The sequence below is a fragment of the Macaca mulatta genome, chromosome 3 (genome assembly GCF_049350105.2).
Source record: "Macaca mulatta isolate MMU2019108-1 chromosome 3, T2T-MMU8v2.0, whole genome shotgun sequence".
Taxonomy (NCBI): Eukaryota; Metazoa; Chordata; class Mammalia; order Primates; family Cercopithecidae; genus Macaca; species Macaca mulatta.
In genome coordinates this window covers 78,478,506-78,501,319 of record NC_133408.1, presented here as the reverse complement: position 1 = coordinate 78,501,319, position 22,814 = coordinate 78,478,506, and the positions used below count along the sequence as shown (strand labels likewise).

At 34.0% G+C, this 22,814-nt stretch overlaps 1 protein-coding gene across 8 annotated transcripts in view; it reads right to left on the bottom strand.

Moving 5' to 3' along the window:
• Window positions 1–22,814, bottom strand: part of ZPBP (zona pellucida binding protein) — a 149,374-nt gene that overhangs the window by 69,367 nt on the left and 57,193 nt on the right. For all 8 annotated transcript variants that reach the window (XM_015133559.3, XM_001082779.5, XM_015133560.3 and 5 more), the window contains 2 exons: window positions 18,010–18,228; window positions 5,173–5,249 (listed from right to left, as the gene is read on the bottom strand). In XM_015133559.3, the coding sequence (XP_014989045.3) occupies window positions 5,173–5,249; window positions 18,010–18,228 (296 nt within the window). The remainder of the gene's footprint in view (window positions 1–5,172; window positions 5,250–18,009; window positions 18,229–22,814) is intronic.

Below are 22,814 nucleotides of genomic sequence, written 5' to 3'. Positions count from 1 at the left end.
GAATAAATTTAGCCCAAATTACATAAAAGACCTTTACACTAAAAAAATGCAAAAAGAAGATAATTTTTTCAAATTAATATATTTAAATCTGCAGAGATAAAATTGTTACATAGAAGACTGTTCCAACCCAAGCTCTATTATTTTATAATATAGTTATTTAAATTATTTTACAGTATAGTTGTTATAATGTCACTTGATGTGTGAAGCTGAAAAAGAGAAATATAAAAACCTGCATAATGTAACAGTGACTGAAGAAAGGCATCACATTTCTCTGACTGTAAAGAATAATTTCCATGGGAGAGCTCATGAAGAACAACATGTAATGAAGTTCTTTTGGCACGTACAGAAGTTCACCATTACACAGACAAATATAAATATATTGTAAATAAAATTTCTGTGTAAAGCCATTAGCAGCAAATGTCTTCTTATATTTATTATTATACTATTTCCAATTCTAGGTAATAATAGTCTATTTTGAAAAACAGAAGACAATGGCATTTCTTCTTTCAAAGACTAATTTTTATGAATAACATTGTAAAGAGATAAAGAAATGGATTATGAATTTTCCAATATAAACTTTACCCAATTAAAATCATTATTTTTAATATTAGGGAATATTAGTCATCTTTCTTAAGAGTGATAAATATGTCAGAGATGATCCCAATATGAAAGACTCTAAATAGATTACTTTCTGGGTTGTAATCAAGCTCCACTTGGTCTGATTTTCAACTGAACACTTGAGTCAAGTAATTATACAATTATTTGAATATAATGACACTATGATAGCTTAACTTGCAAACATACTTAAAATAAATGGATGAATGAGTAAATACCATCTGTTATATATGGCAGTGGCATTGTTTTCCTTCTTCGACTTCTAGAAAAATATTAATCAATTATATATTATCCTATCATCCTTTACCTATTTCTGTTACAGTTAACTGCCACATTGCATACATAAGGTAACTTGTCTACATGTTGGTTCTCCTACTTTCCCATGAACTTCTCTGAAGGAGGAGACAATACATTATTCATCTCCAAATAATCCTATATATTTATTTTTTTAAACCTAGAGAGAGAGATGTAGCATTTTCAGGTATTGGAAGATTGAATACTATTAAAATGCACTTCTCACCAAATTGATAATAAGGAAACTCCAATCCCAACCAAAGCAGTCCTTTTTGAGAAAATTGACATACAAGCTGATTCTAAATTTTCTTGGAAAGGAAAGGAACCTAGAATATCCAGAACAACCTTGACAAAAAATCAACGTAAAAACACTACTGACAAAAGAATCACTGTACAGACGAAGTAATGAAGAAAGTATGGAACTGGCATAAGGATTGACAAAACAGAGAAGAGTGGAACGAAAATGATACACTTAAGAAATATAACATATTTATTTATTTATTCTTTTTCTTTTTTTTTTTTTTGAGACGAAGTTTCGCTCTTGTTGCCCAGGCTGGAGTGCAATGGCGTGATCTCAGCTCACTGCAACCTTCGCCTCCTGGGTTCAAGTGATTCTCCTGCCTCAGCCTCATGAGTAGCTGGGATTACAGGCACCCACCACCACACCCAGTTAATTTTTTTTATTTTTAGTAGAGATGGGGTTTCTCCATGTTGGGCAGGCTGGTCTCAAACTCCTGACATCAGGTGATCCACCCGCCTTGGTCTCCCAAAGTGCTGGTATTACAGGCTTGAGCCACCACGTCCGGCCTAATATAACATATTTAGAACAAATATTTAAAAGCAAGATACAACATCATCGGGACAAGTATGCCAAAGTAAATTTGGCCTTAGTGTAATCTGGAGACAATTTCAGCTACTTACATCTTCCTAAAATCAAAAGATTGTATTTAATAATATATGAGATGCTAATACAAGATGAAAAGGTACTAACGTTGAAAGGCAAATGAGACCAACGATGAGACAAATACATCAAGTAATTTTTCAGATTTTTAAATGAAGGTGCTTTTGTGAAAATAGCATTGCCTGCAAATTCTGAATTCTTTTTCCTATATGCCAATATGCTGTTCTTATACTATCATCAAGACACAAAAGCACCACTCTTCTTTATTTTGCTGTAACAAGCCAAATAAGAAATTCTATGCTGAAGAAGAAAGAAAGATAAACATACTGCATTTAAAAAAAGTTTCCAAAGGACAGGAAAAGTCAGAAAGCAGGTATTTGGGGAGGAAAAGGAACAAATGAACTTAATGAAACCACAGACCTCTTGTATTCAAAGCTTCATCGTATGGAAGCTTTAAAAATTATTTTGTGTTTCTATATAAAGCACAGCAATAAAATTGCCTTTCAGTAGAAAAGATAGAAACTTATCCCTTCACTTCACTATACATAAAAATCAACTCATGATGGATTAAAGATTTAAACTATTAAAAACCCTAGCAGAAAGTTTAGGACATACCATTCTGAACATAGGCCTTGGCAAAGATTTCATGATGAAGTCTCCAAAAGCAATTGCAACCAAACCAAAAATAGACAAATGGAACCTAATTAAACTAAAGAGCTTCTGTACAGCAAAAGAAACTATCAACACAGTAAACACAAAACCTACAGAATGGGGGAAATTTTTTGCAGACTATGTATCCAACAAAGGTCTAATATCCAGAATCTATAAGGTACTTAAATCAGCTAGCAAAATACAAACAATCCCATTAACAAAAGGGCAAAGGACATGAACAGATATTTCTCAAAAGAAGACATATAGGGAGCCAACAAGCATATGAAAAAATGCTCCACATCACTAATCATCATAGAAAAACAAATCAAAACCACAATGAGATAGCATCTCAAACCAGTAAGAATGGCTATTATTAAAAAGTCAGAAAATAACTGATGTTGGCGAGGTTATAGAGAAAAGGGGACACTTATATACTGCTGGTGGGAATGTAAATTAGTTTAGCCACTGTGGAAAGCAGTTTGGAAATTTCACAAAGAAATGAAAACAGAACTACCATTTGACCCAACAATCCCATTACAGGGCATATACCCAAAGGAATATAAATCATTCCACCATAAAGACACATGGGTGTATATGTTCACTGCCACTATTTACAATAGCAAAGACATGGAATCAACCTAGATGCCCACCAATGGTAGACAGGATAAAGAAAATGTGGTACCTATACACAATGGAATACTATGCAGCCATAAAAAAGAATTAAATCATGTCCTTGCAACAACATGAATGCAGCTGGAGGCCATTATCCTCAACAAATTAATGCAGAAAACATAAAGCCAAATACCACATGTTCTCACTTATAAGTGGGAGCTAAACACTGAGCACACATGGACACAAAGAGAGGAACAACAGACCCCAGAGCTTACTTGAGGGTGGAAGGTGGAGGCTCGAAAAACAACCTATCAAGTACTATGCTCACTATCTGGGTGGCAAAATCATTTGTACACCAAACCCCAATGATGTGGAATTTACCCATGTAACAAACCTGCACATGTACCCCCTGAATGTAAAAGAGAAAAGAATAAATAAAAATGACATAAGAAAGCTCAACAATTATCACCGTGAGCCCACCATCAGGGAAAATAATGAAATGGGTCAGATTCCTTCCCCTACTCCTAATCCCTATGCTTGAACACACATTCCAACCCCATTTCCAAATAAATTATCCTAACTCAGGGTCTGTGACTGTTTAAGACTGGTAAAGAGTAAAAGATGTATTAGGTAATAACTGACTAAAGTTTAACACAGTACTCACATATTAAAAACTGAGAGAAGAAAATTAAGATTAAGTGCTCTCTTCATGGTGCCTCAAATCCTAAATCTTATTTCAAGAGTAAAAAAGAAGAAAACCTATCCCAAGGAAGACAGGTAAGAAAAAATTTTTAATGGAAATATAAGATAATATGTGAACTGATGACTTAGACCAACAGTTCCCACCCTTTTATGGCAGCAGGGACCGGTTTCATGAAAGACAATTTTTCCACAGACTGGGAAGGCAGGGGATGGTTTCAGGATGACTCAAGTGCATTACATTTATTGTGCACTTTATTTATATCATTGCATTGTAAAAAAAATCATGAAATAATTATACAACTCACCATAATGTAAAATCAGTGAAAGCTCTGAGCTTGTTTTCCTACAACTAGAAGGTCCCATCTGGGGTTGACAGGAGACAGTGACAGATCATCAGGCATTAGATTCTCATAAGGAATACACAATCTAGATCCCTCACATGCACAGTTCACAACAGGGTTTGCACTCCCATAAGAATCTAATGCTGTGCTTGATCTGATCTGACAGAAGGAGGCAGATCTCAGGTGGTAATACAAGCGATGTAGATGGGGGACTGTAAACACAGTGAAGCTTCTCTCTAGCCTGCCACTCACCTCCTGCTATACAGCCCAGTTCCTAACAGGCCATGGATTGGTATCAGTCTGTAGCCAAGGAGTTGGGAATTCCTGACTGAAGCTACATTTTAGGAGGCTTACTGAGTACAAATTAAGAAATAATCCCCTTGTCAATTTCACTAGGCAAAAATAATGGATATCGATCTCTGTGTACAATACTTATACCTTTAGTAGAAACACTTTACAACCATTATAATGTAAATAATTATATATGCCAAACATTTAAAAATATTACTGTTTACAATGTGTTTATGGTCAATAAATTATAATTAGGCATAGAAAAATATTGTCACAAATTTATTGAACATGAACAATATGTTAAGTATAATGTAAAAAACAACTAATTTAAATTGCTTCTAGAGAAGATATAGCATCATTTTCATCCTAAGCATAGATACAAGATGCTGGGTATAGAGCAAAGCAATATGAAAATAGATTATAAAGATGGTTCAAATTTGCTTGTTATTTATGATGGACAATGGTAACATGGACAGTATTTTATCTGAATAATAGTTATAAATTAATTAGCAATAGCAAATAAGGCAAAACAAATAGAAAAACCATTATTCTTCATATAACCCATTACAAAAGGCTAAATTTGAAAGTATTTTATAAATTCTATTAACGTCTTATCTTTTATTAGTGGGTAAAGTTTTATTTTTATTGTTGAAATCCTTAATTGTGGGGATTCAATGTATTTTATAAATAGCTAGGATGCTTACTTACTCATGGGGCATGTTCATTTAACTTTTTTTTTCCTTTTACCAGCCTCACATAACATACCTTAAATAGTCTTTTGGAAGGTTCACAATTATGGTCTGTACATGGCTTGGGTCCTTTTTCAGTGTCTAGAGATGAAACTGAGAAAATATATTATATTTTATCATGGGTATAATGTATTCTGATACAATATTTAAATTGGCTTTTGAAAAATGAAATGATATTCTAATATTTCTCTTCCATTAAAATATTAAGCAATTTTCCTAGTGCTAAATGACTCTTTTTAGCAAAAAACTAAGTCAATAATTTGCTTTCTATAAATCAGGACAACCTTATTTCTTCAGTGAACTTAAGAATTAATCAACTTTCCTGATAATGTTCGGCTGTTGATTTTGTAAAATCTGAGCAACAGATTTATTTCAATTTTAATAACATACATATGTATAGGTATGTATACATTTATGTGCATTCATTCAATATTGTATTTAACTCTATATAATATACTGTGTGTCATTTATCTCAATTCTTAATCTCTAGCTGCAAAATGATAGAGGTAGGATAAACTCTGATCACAATACTGGAAAGGGAAATGAGGTTGGATTTTAGTAGCGGCCATGGTAACTAAAATGATGAATATTTATATTCAGACACACATTCGTTTATTTAATAAATAATTGCCAGGAGCCTACTGTGTGCCAGGAATTACTCTAGGGGCTTGGGATACATAAGTGAACAAAATCAACAAAATCCCATTGAATTTAGCAATGTAGAAATGAGTACTGTCTCTGCAAGATCATCTGAGAAATGTTCCTATTGTACTACAAGACTTAAAAAATACATTGAAAGAAATCTGATTTCTAGCCTGAGTTCTATAGGAGGTCTACTAATAAACATAGGTATAATGTTAAAATAACATTTGAGGTTTCTACTCTAATTTGTAAAACAAGGGGCTGAATAATGTGATTTCTGTCACCCTTTCCAGTTATGAGGATACGTTTAAAACCAAATACTTCAATTCAGCAACCAAAATCTCTATAATTTATTTACTACTGATCTTGACAATTTTGTTTTTCCCATAACTCTACTTGTATGCTATCCATTCGCTATTCGACTCCAAATATTGCTCTATGATGCCTGTGTACATGACTTTTAAGTTGTTCATTTTCCACAGAATTCTTTCAAAACACCAGTAATTTTTCACGGGCCTCCTTAACTGTTGATCTCCTTAATAACATCTTTACTTCCTCAGAACCCATAAAACACTTGGTAACTCTTCTACAGTATTTACATAAGTTGTACTATTATTATATGCATATTGTTTTTACCATAATACAATCTTGAAGAGGGATCCTTACTCTATATTACCAACATTTACCTAGTATGTCATGTAAAATATGTCTGATGGACAACTATTGATATGAAGATCATAAAATTGATCGTAAAAGTATGAATATACGTGGAGTATATTCCCAGAATAATGGGAAATCTTTATTTTGTTGTTTCAACATATTTCTTTCAAATTCTTCCCAAACCCATACATGGTGTGAAACTTCACTCTTGCCATCTGAATTGATATTATGAGGTACTATACAATATTACAGACAACAAAATTCAACCTAGTGATTTTATAAAATTAGATCAGTTAATTTCAGACAGAGGTCCAACTAGGGTCACAGACTTGGGGGAGAAAAGGTTTTATTTATATTCTATTTTTACCTTCAGTCCTTTTAAAATGAAGTTATCTAAATCCAGGCCCGAGAAAAGTTAAATCTCTAAATTTTATCGCTTGAACCCAGGAGGCAGAGGTTGCAGTGAGCTGAGATCATGCCCATGCACTCCAGCCTCAGCAACAGAGTGAGACTCTGTCTCAAAAAAAAGAAAAAAAGAAAAAAAAAGAAACATGCGTAGAGTTATGAAAAGCACTAGTAAACTGTAGCCAGGTCTTTTAAATATTATACACCTAAGGTACAGCTTTTGAATGGATTGTCCACAAAGTAATTCAGAAGGTGGCAGACCTGAGTCTACCAATGCATCATAACATGATTATGAGATTGAATCATCATGATGATGTAAAATTTTCTTACTTTTGAATCCTTATAAAAGTTTAAGGCAATTTTAAAAATTCATTAAGATCTACTATTCATGAAACTAATGCAAAACTGTCAGAAACCACAACATAGAATCAAAAGAAATACAAGGTATTTTCTAATCTATCTTTTCAGAATCAGTATACATAAAAGATTGCTAAAGTAACAAATATCTAGGAGACTGGTTCAGCCCAAATCCAGTATTAATGGTGTTAACAGACAACAGACACTACATCCATCCCCACCATATCAGGCAAACCACACGACACTCATGTTGTCTGCATCAGCTATCTTTTCCTGAGCTTCTTGCATATCCCCTCTTTAGGCTAGCTGACTAACCTCATCCTGTATACAATCACCTAGCTTTTTGTAAGATAAGTTTTCTATGAGATTAAAAAATAAAGAAGATAGCAATGACTCCAGCGAAAATAGCAGAGAGGAAAACTGCTGGCCACCTCTTTCCACAGAAACATGAAAAAAAAAATGAACAAAAATGGCCAGAATCAACTTTTGTCAGAACTCCAGAAAATGATCAAATGTTTACAACAACCAAGTGAATGCAAAGTCAACAAATGATGACTTCAACACAGAATTTAAGAAAATATCTGTTAAGTCAGTAGCTGACCACAAAGGTTAAAAAGAATTCAAAAGTTAAATATGTAACAAAATTTCAAGTAAATGGAAGACAGACTTCAGAGGACATGACAAAAGATGAAGAAAATTATAAAACAAACAACTACAATCCACACAAGCAACAACCAAATACACTGAACAGGCAGAAGGATCTGATTTCAAAAGTATCCATTAAAATATTTTAAAATGTAAAGTTTTAAAAAAAAATAGAAGTTATATAAAGAAACAAGAATGTATGGCCTATTCACAGAGAACAAAATATAATAGAAATTGTCCCTGAGGAAAGAGACATTGGACTTGCTAGACAAAAACGCTAAATCAGCTATCTTAAATACGCTTAAAGAGCTAAAGAAAATTATGAACAAAGAATCAAAGAAAATAAGGAAAATGACGCCTTCACAAATAGAGAATATCAATAAAGCAAAATTAAGTTACAGAACAAAATCTAATAAAAATTATGGAGCAGAAAATTGTAACAACTGAAATGAGGAATTCACTAAACATTTTCAATGACAGATTTGAGCAAGCAAAAGAATTAGTGAACTTGAAGATAGTTCACTGAAATTATCCAGTCAGAGAAGAAAGAAAAAAAAATTTAAGTGAAGAGAACCTAAGACATCTGTGTAACAACATCAAGTGTACCACCATATACATGATGGGAGTCACAGAAGGAGAGAAAAATGAGAAAGTGGTAAAAAGAGTATTTGAAGAAATAATGGCCAAAATTCCCCAAATTTTATAAAACACATACAAGATAAATAGAATCCACATAGGGTAAACACAAGGAATCCCACACTGAGACAAATTATAATGAAACTTTCAAAAATCAAAGACAGGAGCTTCTAGGTTGCTAAACATGCAGAGATACTGGGTGGTGGCATGCCCAAAGGGAGCATGTAAGCTCCAGGCCCCTTCCCACATGCCTTGCCCTGTGCATCTTTTCCATCTGCCAGCATATCTGTATTTTCTGTAGTATCATTTATAATAAATGGGCAACCATTTTTTTAAAAAATAAAAGACAGAGAATCTTAAAAGCAGCAAGAAAGAAGTAACTTGTCGCATACTAGGTGTCCACAATAAGATGAACATCAGATTTTCATGAAAAACCACAGAGGACAGAAGGCAGTGGGATAATATATTTAAAGAACTGAAATAAAAACACTCAACCAAGAATCCTGTATCTGGCAAAACAAGCTTTCAAAAATGCAGGAGAATCTAAGGTCTTCCAAAAATGAACAGCTGATGAAGAATAGATAGTAACTTGTTACTACACACAAAAAAAAGAATATTGGCAAAAGTAACTACATAGGAGTACATCTGGGTAAACATAAAAGGTAAATATAGATAAACATAAAAGTCACTATTCTTTATCACTCATCTTTTTATATGATAATAATGACAAATGACTAAAACAATAATTACAAATCAATGTTAGTAGATACACAATATACAGTAATGTAATTAGGGACCACATAGAGGAGTGACCTTCACAGGAGCAGAGTTTTGGAATACTATTATAACTAAGCTGGAATCAATTCAAACTAGCTTCTTATGAGTTTGAAATTCTAATTGCAGTTCTCAGGTTAGCCACCAAGAAAGTAACTAAAATATATTAATAAAATGAAATGAAAAGGAAATTTAAATGGTACTCTATAAATAACTAAACACAAAAGAAGGTAGTAACAGGGATAATCAAACAAAAAAAAGATATGAGACAATTTCTGGTTTCTATTTGACATCTAAGGAACTTGTCAGATGTCAGGCCTATATCAACAACAACAAAAAAATCTGCAACTTTTCTTAGACCCATCAGAAAATTGAGGTTACTGGGAAAACTGCAGCTTCCAAAAATGTAGAGGCAGATAGGTGTATACAGAGAATCACAACTTACCAGGAGCAGAAGCCTGCTATGGGAGCCATTACCAGGATAATTTAAATTATAATTGCTAAGAAGCTCAGGGTGGACAAGCTCCACCGTTAAAACTGCAATGGGGCACATTCTTGGGCGGCAGGCGAGGGCTTCCAAACTTTCATGAGCTTTATGTCTAGGAAACCCAACAGGTTCTCAGGGTTAAGACTGGAGGAAAATCTCCTTGTGCTTCTGGCAAAGGGAAGGAGAAAAGTAACCAGTTGGAAGTAAACCAAACCAAAGTACAACAAGAGCATCTGAAGTAAAACTAGTATTTTGGAAACCCTGCCTCAAGAGAAATAGCTTAACAAAGTTTCATTTTTACCAGAGCCTCAATGACCTGGGGGAAGGGAAATACCAAATTCAAACCCTCTCTAGCCTTCTCAGTGTAAAGTAAGAAAGAGAAGCGCTTGTGAAGGTCTCAGGCAAAGGACACAGGCCCTCTGAAAAAACAGAGCAAATCACAGACTTACAGGATGCTTACCCCCCCATACATGCATATATTACCACTATATTTACAGAGTTCCGTATAATGCCATGGTATTATAATGGAAAGCATTTCAAGTCTTACTCAAGAAAAAGTCTCCATATTACCCAAAGACCATAGGAAAGACAAAAACAAGAGGATAAAAAAAAAATGTAGCCTCTAGTACTACAATAAACAGTAAACAAAGCCCAAATCCTAGCCAGATAAACAGAACTATCACACACTAAAAGAACTATTTAACTAATTTCTTACTACCTGGTGCATACTGGTCAGCTTTACACACACACACACACACACACACACACACACACACATACTAAAAGTCAAAATGGAAAACATACTAAAAGTCAAACACAGTTTCAAGAAACAGAGCAACCATCAAAACCAAACTCAGATATGGCAGAGATTTGGGAATTATGGTACAGAAATGTAAAATAACTATGAATAATATGCTAAGAGTTCTAATGGAAAAAATGGGACAAGATGCAAGAACAGAATGGATAATGTAGTGAGAAAGATGGAAACTCTAAGAATCACAAGGAAATGCTAGATATCAAAATCACTTTAACCAAAATGAAGAATGCCTTTGATGAGCCCATCAGTGGGCTGGAGGAAAGAATCAAATAGACCGAAGCTTGAAAACACATCAGTAGAAATTTCTCAAAAACATAATTTAAAAAAAATGAGAAAAGAATATCCAAGAACTGTGGAATAATAACATAAGTTGAATAATATACAAAATGATAATGCCAGAAGGAGAAGAAGAAAAAAAGGAAAAAATGCTTAACATCACCAATAATCAGGGAAACGCAAATGAAAACCACAATAGGATATCATCTCATGCCTGTCAGGATGGCTACTGTCAAAATGATGAGAGATAATGTACTGGTGAGGGTGTGGAGAAACTAGAACCCTTGTATACTGTTAGTAGGAATGTACATTGGTACAACAATTGTGGAAAACAGTATAGAAGTTACTAAAGGAATTAAAAATACAACTACCATTTGACCAAGCAATCCCTCTTCTGACTACATATCCAAAAGAAATGAAACCACAACCTCATACATATATCTGTGCTCCCATGTTCACTGCAACATTATTCATAACAGCCAAGATATGGAAATAACTTAAGTGTTCAATGATGGATGACTGGATAAATATAAATAAATAAATGCATTATACACACACACACACACACACACACACACACACACACACACACACAGAGGAATATTATTCAGCCTTAAAAAAGGAGATCCTGCCATTTGCAACAATACAGATGAACCTAAAGGACATATGTTAAGTGAAATAATATAAGCTCAGAAAGAAAAATACAGAATGATCTCACTTTAAGAAAAAAAAAAAAAAACACTAAATTCATAAAATCAGGAAGTAGAATGGTGATTACCCAGGGGCAGGGCAGGGGTCGTGGTAATGATGTGAATCAAAATGAATAAAGTTGTAGTTAAGAAGAATGAATAAATCTAGAGATCTAATGTTCTGATGTACCACATGAGGACTCTAGTTAATAATACTGTATTATATGCTAAAAACTTGCAAGAAGAGTCATTTTACATGCTCTTACCATGGGTTGGAGATGGAAAGAAAGATAATGATGTGAGATAATAGATATGCTAGTTTGCTTGACTTGCAGTAATTATTTTAATGTGTACAAATGTGTGTATATAAACATGTTGTACATCTTAAAATTATACAATTAAAAATTGTTTTAAAAAGTCAATTGCTTTCCTATGTACTTGTAATAAACAACTGTAATTTGAAAACAATGCAATGCCACTACACTAACAAAAATGAAATATATAACAAAATAAGTACAAAGTCTATATGAGGAAAACTGTAAAACTCTGATAAAAAATCAAAGACCTAAGTAAATAAAAAGATATTCCATGTTCATAGATAGGAAGATCCACTATTGTTACAATGTCAGTTCTTGCCAACTTGATATGTACTTTAAACTCAATGACACTCAAAATATCAATAAAATATTTTGTGCTTATCTACAAACTGCTTCTAAAATTTACATGAAAAGGCAAAACACCTAGAACAGCCAACACATTATTAAAGGCAAGAAATACAGAGGACTGACTATAAATACAGAGGACTTACTATAAAACTACAGAAGTCAAGACGGTATAGTACTGATGAAAGAACAGACAGAGACCAATATAAGTGAACAGAAATCTCAGAAATATACGCATGTTAATATACTCAATTGATCATTCACAAAGGAAAAGACAGCAATTCAAAAGAGAAAATATAGTCATTTAAAAAATGATGCTTGACCAACTGGATATCCACATGCAAATAAATCTAGACTTATACCTTTAACCAAAATTAACTTCATAATATAATCACAGAGATACCTGTAAAATACACAAAATTGGAAAGCTGGAAACAAAGAAGAAAAAGTGACCTTGGGTTTGTTAATGACTTTTTACATACAAATATGCATGTAAAAATGTGTGTGTCTATACTTTGCTTAACTTTTCTGTAAAGTAAAAACTGCTCTAAAAATAGTCAATTAATGTAAAAAAACCCCACACAATATAGAAAATGTGTAGCAAAAAGGCAAAAGTAAGTCCTCCCTTATCAGTAATAATTTTAAATGTAAGTGGCTTAATTTAAAGACACCAATTAAAAGGCAGAAGTGGACATAATGGATAAAAATGCAGGATCTAACTGTTGTCTACAAAAGATTCACTTTAGGTGCAAAAGCAAAAAAAACATGGATTAAAAGTAAATGGATGAAAAAAGATACTTTGTGCAAATAGTCATCAAATCTAGATAAAATACACAAATTGCTGGAAACACACTACTATCAAAACTCAAGAAGAAACAAAAAATATAAACAGATCTATATACAAACATCAGATAAAATAAACTTTAAGTCAAAAATTGTTACAAGATGCAAAGAAATGCACTATATTTTGATAAAAGGGCCAATGTATTAAAGAACATATAACATTTATAAGTATATAGGCCTCTAACAACAGAGTCCCAAATTATATGAAGCAAAAATTGACAGAACAGAAGGGAAAAGCAGATAATAATAGTGGAACACATCAATACCGCACCTTCAATAATGAATATAAAAGTTAGGCAGAAGATCAATAAGCAGATAGAGTACTTGAACAACACTAGATCTATACAATATACACAGAACCCTCCACCCAACAACAGGAGAATACACATACTTCACAAGTACATATGAAACATTCCTCCAGGTAGACCATATGTGTAACCACAAAAGAGTCTCAGTAAGTATAAGAAGATGAAAATGATATAAAGTAGCTTCTGTAATCTGAGAAACAAAAATAGATGCTCCTTTATCAACTAAGATGGACCCCAAGGTTAAGGAAACAAAAATTAGCTATGAGCTAAAGGTTCAGGGCTCAGCTGGCATGTCAATTCCCTAAATTTCTATGGCTACAAAACACACACACACACACACACGCATGCAAACACACCTTGCTAAACCCTTTAACAGGAGCTATCAGACAAATTGCCAGATTCCCTTCCTAACTGATTTACAACCGAGACCACTAAAATTCTGACTGGACAGAGAATCTGCCTTACAAGAACTCCTTCCTGAAAGGCAACTGCAGGCCTTAAGCCAGTTTCAGCAAGCTAATAGAGACTGAACAAATTCTTTGTGTTTTATAGTCAGCCTTTCAATAGACAGAGCCAAATTCTACCTCGTTTTAATGCTAAAACCCACCCCAAAGTGAACATGGAACGTAAGTTACATATATGTCTACCCATTGTACATGTGTTCAACCCCCCTCATAAATATTTATAGCTTTACCCAAAACAAGCTGAATACATAAGACCCTATTGTTAATACAGACCCTTTCCCTTTGGAAGACAGAGTGCCTTCAGTCCACACCAAAGATCATATCTTCCCAAACTGCAAGTTGATGTCACAATAAATCTCTTCTTTCTACTATTTAGCCATCCTGGTGGTCATTTGGACTAGACTTCTATCCCACAAAAGAAAGAAATCAGAAAGCCTTAACAGAAGGACATCTAGAATGTATACGAACATGTGGAAATTGAACACCATACTTCTAAATAACAAACAGGTCAAAAAAAAGTGTAAGGGAAGTTAGAAAATACTTGCAGATGAATGAAAATGAAAATACAACTTACCAAAAAGTATGGGTTGCAGTTAAAGCAGTACTCAGAAGGAAATGTATGGGTGTAAGTAAACACCTATACTTAACAAGAAGAAAGATTTCAAATCAATTACTTAATGTCACACCTTAAGAAACTAGAAAAAGAATGAATTAAACTCAGAGCTAGCAAAAAGAAGGAAATAATAAAGAGTAGAAAATATATAAACTAGAGAAGAGAAAAAGCAATAAAAAATGGTTTTTGGAAAAAATGCAATAAAGTTGACAAACATTCACATAGAGAAATCAAAGCAGAGACATTACTACCTACCTTTCAGAAATAAAAAGGATAACAAGAGAACACTATAAACCATTGTAGGCCAATAAATTAGGTAACCTAATGAAATAAATTGCTAGAAACACACAAACTACCAAAACTGACTCAAGAATAAACAGAAAATATGAATAGGTCTATAACTAAGTAAGAGTTTGAATCAGTAATCAAAAACCTGCCAACAAAGAAAAACCCAGAATCCAAAAGCTTCAGTAATGAATTCTATCAGGTAAAGAAGAATTAAATAAAATTCATTTCACTTTTTTCCAAAAGGATAGAAGAGGAAGTAACATTTCCTAACTCATATTATGAAGCTAGCATTACCCTGGCACCAATGCCAGAAAATTATATGATTACAGGCCAATATCCATTATGAATGCAAAATTCTTAATAAAAAAATAGCAAACCAATTCCAGTAGTATGGTAAAGAATACAGCATGACCAAGTAGGGTATAATCCAGGAATGCAAAGGTTGTTGAAAATATAACAATAAAAATAGAGTACACCGCATTAATAGAAGGCAGGGTGAAAATAAAAAAAAACATGATAATCTCATTTCATACAAAAGTAGTATTTAACAAAATACAAAATCCTTTCATTATAAACCCACAGCAAATATCATACTCAACAGTGAAAGACTGAAAGCTTTCCTCCTAAGATCAAGAACAAGACAAAGATGCCAATTTTGCCACTTCTACTAAACATTGTGCTAGAAGTTCAAGCAAGAGCAATTTTGCAAGAAAATGGTGTAAAATGTATCCAGGGTGGAAAGGGAGAAGTAAAACTATTGCTATCCACAGACAACATGATCTTCTATACAAAAACTATTAAAGATTTCACAAAAACAAAACAAAACCAAAAACACTATTAGAGCTAACAATGGAATTCAATCAAGGATGCAGAATCCATTTTTTAAAAAACCTAGTGTATTTCTATACACTAGCAATGAACAAAGTATAAAGGGAATTAAGAAAATTCTACTTATAATAGCATCAGTAATAATAAAATACTTAGAAATACATTTGTCAAGAGTTACAGCACTATACTTATACACTGAAAACTGTAAAATGCTACTGAAAGAAATTAAACAAGTTCTAAATAAATGCAAAGCTACCTGTGTTCACAGATTAAAAGACTTAATATTGTTAAGGTGGCAATAATATCTAAAGCTATGTCCAGATCCAATGCAATCCCTATCAAAACGCCAATGGTGATTTTTGTCAGAAATGGAGAAGGAGATGCTAAAAATCATATGGAATTAAAAACAATCTCAAATTACCAAAACAGTGTTAAAAAGGAAGAACAAAATTGGAGGACTCTCACTTTTCAATTTCCAAAGTGCCACAAATCAAACAGTAATCAAAATGGTATACTGACATAAGAACAGAAATACAGAACAATGCAATAGATTTGAGAGTCTAGAGATAAGCTCATATATTTATGGTTAACTGACTTTCAACAAGGTTGCCAAGACGATTCAATGTGGAAAAAAATGGTCTCTTCCAACAAATGTTCTCAGGCAACCAGATAGCCATATGCAAAATATGAAGTATAAGGCTGAACCCATACCTCATACTATATACACAATTAGCTCAAAATGAATCTTAGACCGAAGTGTAATAGCTAAAACTACAGAAGGAGTAAATCTTGATGACCTCAGATTTGGCAACATATTCTTAGAAACGCCACCCAAAGTACAAGAAACACAAGGAAAAAACAGGTAAATTGGACATCATCAAAATTAAAATCAATTGGGTATCAAAGGACATTATTAAGAAAGTGAAAAAAGAACCTATAAAATGGAAGAAATATTTGCATATCACATATTAATAAGAATACAGTATTCAGAATATATAAAGAACTCTTACAACACCACCAAAAAGACACAAACCCAATTTTAAATTGAGCAAAGGACTTGAATAAACATTTCTCCAAAGAAGATACACAACTGACTGATAAGCGCATGAAAAGATGCTCAACAACATTTGCCTTTGGAGAAATGCAAATCAAGTCTCATAATGCTTCATTTCTATTGGATATCATCTCTTTTATAAGTTCCAGTACACTTTCAGCTTTTTTTTTTTTTTTTTTTTTCTAAACAGTCTCACTCTGTCAGCCAGGCTGCAGTGCAGTGGCATGATCTCGGCTCACTGCAACCTCAGCTTCCTGGGTTCAAGTGATTCTCCTGCCTCAGCCTCCCAAGTCACTGAGACTACAGGCCCACGCCACCATGCCCGGCTAATTTTTGTATTTTTAGTAGAGGCAGGTTTCCCCGTGTTGGCCAGGCTGGTCCCAAACTCCTGACCTCAAGTGATCCACCTGCCTCAGCCTCCCAAAGTGCTGAACCTGAAGAGAGCCACACTTTCAGGTTTTCTAAGACCTGATCTACCTATTAGACAGACCCAGGGGCTGGAGAAAAACTCTCAATGTATTTCTGGAGAAGAAGAGAGAGAGGGGAGGGCAGGGAAGGGAAAAGGAGTAGTGAGGGGAGGGGAGGGCTGAGGAGAAGGAAAGAGAGGAGAAAAGAAGGGAAGACAGGAGAAAAGTAAGGAGATAAAAGACAGAAAATGAGGCTGAACTTCTCTTGTTTTTTCCCCTTAAAGCTTCATGCCTCTCAACTGTGTTTCTAAAACTTCAATCCTAGATGGCCAAAAAAGAAACAGAAGGGAAAGTTGGAGAAATGGTTAAATACAATCCAACTCTGATAGCAGATAAATAATGATTTAAAAAAAAAAAAAAAAAAAAAACTAAAAAAGGAGGTAGGAAACTAGCAAGCAATAACATTTGTGATGAAGGGGGAGGGGTGCCCTACTGTCACTGGGACCTCTTAAAAACACATGGGTAGGTATTCCTAAGTGGTCATTCATAAACCATTATAAATATAAAGATAAATATAAAGGTATAAGTATAAAGTCCAATTCTTTGTTTTCCAGAAAATACTGGGCCTCTACTCCACATTATCAAGAAAAGCATACTAAGCTGAATGTTTCCTCTGGTCTATGATATTAACCCATCTTATAATAAGATGATTTTACAAATTAAATCATTAAACCTAAATAGCATGACTTTCCTTACACTAAATTCCACTCTACAGTAAATTATCATAACAGTGTTATTGAGAGAGCAAACTTTTCATTAGTACATGAATCAGTAGAATTCTATTTGAGGGGTTAATAGCACTAAGTCAAAGTAGAGAACAAAATATATTCAGATGTATAGTGTTTATATTGTAAAAATGCTGTGAGTAATTAACAACATTTTTTAACTCTTAGTTATGTGTTCTCCATTTGCTTTTCTAATAAATTGTATAGACTTACCTGAAAATGTAAAGAACAATTCATTTTGCAAACCAGCTCTTTGCATTTTAACATGATGGCATTCAGACTTAAGTAAGGAAATTTCACATGAAAGGTCAAGAAGCAGTTTGCTTAAAATCTGAATAAGTTTCTTCTCAAAAGAAATATTATAAATACTGTTGCAGGGAGCTGCATGATATCGAGCTGTGAACTGATAATAATAATGAGGCTCACGATAAGCTGTAAAAAATTAAGAAGAGAAAGACAAAAAATGGTTACTTAAATAATTCAAACATATTGTAACTATTTAAGAAATATGATTACTTGGTATAAATTCTTGGCACATGTTTTTAGATACAATTATATTTATTTTTAGTTCACCAACACTTATCTTGTACCAACACTTATCTAAGTACCAACACTTATCTAAGTACCAAATACTATGATTGACACTTTACAAATAGTGACTCATTTGAATCTCTCAGCATCATTAAGATTTTCTATCTGTCATAAAGAAATTGAGGGAGGCAGGGATTATGTCACATGTCCAATGCCTATGCTTTCAAAACTAAGATTGTAACTTATGGAGCCTGGTCCCAGAGCCTATTCTATTAACCTCAACACTATGCTGCTCAAACTCAGGTATAGCACTTCTCTAAGTTAAATATTTATCTTGGAAGAAATTAAATTCATATAATTATGAACAATATTCAAAAATACGTTTCTAATAGATACACAATTAGTTTTATTGAGTTGAGTACAACAGCTGGAACTGAGAACACACACACACACACACACATATATATTTTAACCATCCCAAATTCTCACTGAAATGACACAAGAAAAATAAAAATGAAAAGAAATTCACTACAATACCAAAAGTCAGAAAAGTTCAACTTCCAAAACAGGGCGCTCTGTTGCTACTTCTGTCCAACAAGGGAGACTTCCCTGCCTGTTCCTGGATTATGCTCAGGAAAAGCTTCCTGCATACACTGAAGTGCACCCAGTCATTGTTTACTTTCCTACCTACACATTTAAGCTAAAATTAAGTACACATAGTTAGCTACCGTCCATCTTTGTATTCGGAGTAGAGACCAGACAGCTTCTAATTGCTAAGGAAACCTCTATAGGTTTCATTTCTGAACAGGAATTCTAACATGCTTTTTGTACTGATTCATCCATCAGCGTAGGTACACATTTATCATATATACATACATATATCATGACTTATAATATCAAAGATATGTAATATATACAAATATCACATAGAATAACTGAACCTGAAGGGTTAGAGCTGGAAACTGTAGTGAGTCACAGTATGACTGGGGACAAAGAAAGAAAACTTTTTCTCTCCAGAAATCTGACCCATATGAAGGTATTTCCTGAAATAGAACTAAGTCTGAATTTAAGTCAAAATATCCCCCAAATTCTCTGAAACACTGTATCAAAAGTATACTCTTCTGAGCATCCAGCAGAAGTACACACAAACCAGCAACAATTCAGGATCAGCTTATGTGCATAAAAGAGTTAACGCTGCAGGTGGGAGGCTGCTTGCAGGATTAGCCCTTGGCTGGTAAACACTTCCCTCCACAAGACAGGAATCCTTTTCTTCACGATAAAACTGTCTTTTTAAGCACCTGATGCACTGAACATCTTTCCGCCTTCTGGGAGTCTGAGATTGTTGGAGTTGCTAGGCAAAAGTGCCTGCAGAACTGGTCCCTAATAAACATTCTGGATGTGTTACTGCTTTATTCTGTTGCTTTTGTTTTTTCTTCAAAAGCTCTCTGCAAATCCTAAAGTGTCTTCAAGAAGATTCATGGAATAGACTTTAAATACACTTAAGTACAGTTTTCCAACATCACTGAGATAACACGATTAGACTGGTTAAGAATTTGAATAACTCCCATTTTAAAAACTGGACTCATAAAATTGCTAATCTAACATCAAGCAGAAAAAGAATTATGTGGGACTCAACTGATGCAGGACTAAAATGATTTTTAATGACTTTTTGTTGAAAACATTGCTAATTATTTTTTGTTTCTTTTTCCAGAGTCGAGAAAGCTTTTTTTTTTTTTAAGCTACTTATAGTTTGCAGGAATTGAGTAAAGTATATTTTTGTTAGCAAAATCAAAACATTTACCTTTCTCTCTGATTTCTTCTGAATTGAGAAACTAACTATAAATATTTTTATTTTATGGCAATATAGTTATTTGCATAACATTAATAAGAATCTGTTTCCTTTCATAATAAGACACAGTTAAAAACACATATTACAAAGGCTTTGATTGGGATGTCACATTTTCAGGTATGACCAGGCTGCTTTAAGGAACTAAAGGTTAACTAGGATCCAATTAATCTCTTGGAAAAACTGGCCAAGTACGCTGTCTACATGGTTCCTTTACAGGGTTACTAGCCTTGTGGTAGGTAAAAAAATATCAGTTTCTGAGAAGTGCAGAATACTCTAAATACTTTGGGGACTTCAAGAAAAAAATTCACTCAAGTACTACAGGTAAAATCTGAGGGTGAGTCCATGGCTTGACTTCCTAACCTGGAGAGTATTTTAAGTCTTTTCCTTATGACAAGTTCCAGCAAAGCCAACTTTAAAAGAGCCTATAATAAGGTCAATCATTATTGTTTCTACAGTTTATTTATTTATTTAGAAATGGAGTTTCGCTCTGTCGCCCAGGCTAGGGTGCAGCAGTGCCATCTCTGCTCACTGCAGCCTCTGCCTCCCAAGTTCAAGTGATACTCCCACCTCAGCTGCCCAAGTAGCTGGGATTACAGGCGTGCAGCACCATGCCCGGCTAATTTTTGTATTTTTAGTAGAGATGGGGTTTCACCATGTTGGCTAGTCTGGTCTTGAACTCCTGACTTCAAGTGATCCACCTGCCTCGGCCTCACAAAGTGCTGGGATTACAGGTGTAAGCCACTGCATCCGGCCTTGCTACAGTTTATATAACTAATCAAGCCAACCATAATGAGGCTAAAACTTATTTTACAACAAAACTGGACTCACTGTGATCTTTGGTAGAAACAGGTGACCAGAGAGAGAAAAATTATGTTTCAAGAAAAATTTAAAAACTATAGTGCGCTCGTTATTAGATTCTAGCTTTGTCCATTTGCTTTTGAGGGTTTTTAAAAAATTATCTAGGCTGAATCTTGAATTTTTAGTTTCTTCCAATATCTGACTATGACTCTCCAGACTAAAATTTCCAATATTTCTCCCACTCACTCATCTGACTCTAAATCCCTAGACATCAAAACTGCTTTTCCTAAAGTCCTGCAAGTTAATGCTAGACAACCTGATATAAACTTTGGAGAAATCACTACAACAACTTATGTATGTACAGAAAGTTCAGTGGAACCCGATTCAAACGACAATCTGGGAAAATCTATCAAATTGCCACTCCCTGTCCATCCCAACTGAAATTTTTTGAGTCAAAATCTAAAATATTCTCAGCTGACTGCCCTCCAAACTCAAAAGACTAGTTTGCAGACTGCTCCAGATATTAATTTTTGTTTTTCTGTGTTTTCCATAAAAATGCTGCCAACTAAATACCAGTGTGCCTATACCAGATAGAGACTAAATTTGAAAAAAATTCACCTATAACACCACCTCCTGAAATTAGGCTCATCTGTTCAACTAAGCTAATTACTCTCAAGACGAAGAGACTCATTCGGTAAGACATGGAACCCAATTTGTTGCTTTCTACTTGTTTCAATCTATTTCTCCCCCTTTGCCAGATTAGAACCTCTAACCCAAATCTCCCCAAAGCTACCAACTTGGACTTTAATATGTAAAACTTTCTAAAACTAAAGCTGTAAAAGGGGGACTGAAGAAAAACAAAGTATTTCTCCCCCAAATATTGAGGGCTGTAAGGTTAAAGACGCTGAAAATGGAGGGGACCATTCAGGCCTTAGCCTCCATTTGCCCAATGGCAGGACACCAATCCTTCCTTACTGGAGATAACGTTTGCTAATCTGTCCAGAGAAAGCACCAGCAGGCACCAAAGGAATCTGGGAACAGATTTTACTATCATCCCACATTTTCTAACCTTTTAGAAGACTGGAATTGCTCTCTCCTTTGTTTTGTCACTAAATTGGATTTATGACTGTTTGTTAAAATATTACGTAAGCAAGGCCCCTAAGGTACCAATAGGAGATACTTTTGAATTGAGGCCTCTCCAGCATGATAGGTACAGCACATGCATAAACTTCTGCCACTTTCTTCCTTGTTAACCTGGCTTTTGTTTTCAGCAGCGTCTCAACTAAGAAGTTATTCAATTGCCAGTACAGTTCAAGGCCACTGCCTTGCTTTCTACTAAATAGGTGACAGGAATTTACCTACCATAAGTGCAAATATCAACACAGTAGAAATAGCAAATAAAATCTTAGTATAATTACTAAATTAGTTTTCAACTTACTGATCCCTTGAAAGTGTCTCAGGGACTCCCAGAGTTTCACAGACCATAATTTGAGAACCACTGATCTATAGTCAAAGTACTGTTAGAAATTGACAAGAGCACAAAAACAGGAAAATAGGCAAAATATATAAATAGAAAATCTTATATGGGAAAATGAACATATATAAATAGATGCTCAAAGATAACAGTATTAAGGAAAATGCAAATTATAAGTGATACAGTTTTTTTACACCCACTATATAAAGAGCAATAAAACCTATTTTGTTGGTGGTAAGGATACAAAGAAGTATACGTACATTATTAAAATATAATAAAATGTAAAAATGTAAATCCTCAAAATGTTAAAGAAAGGAATAAATTAAGAACAGAAAATTATAAAACAAAAACAGGTGAATATGACCA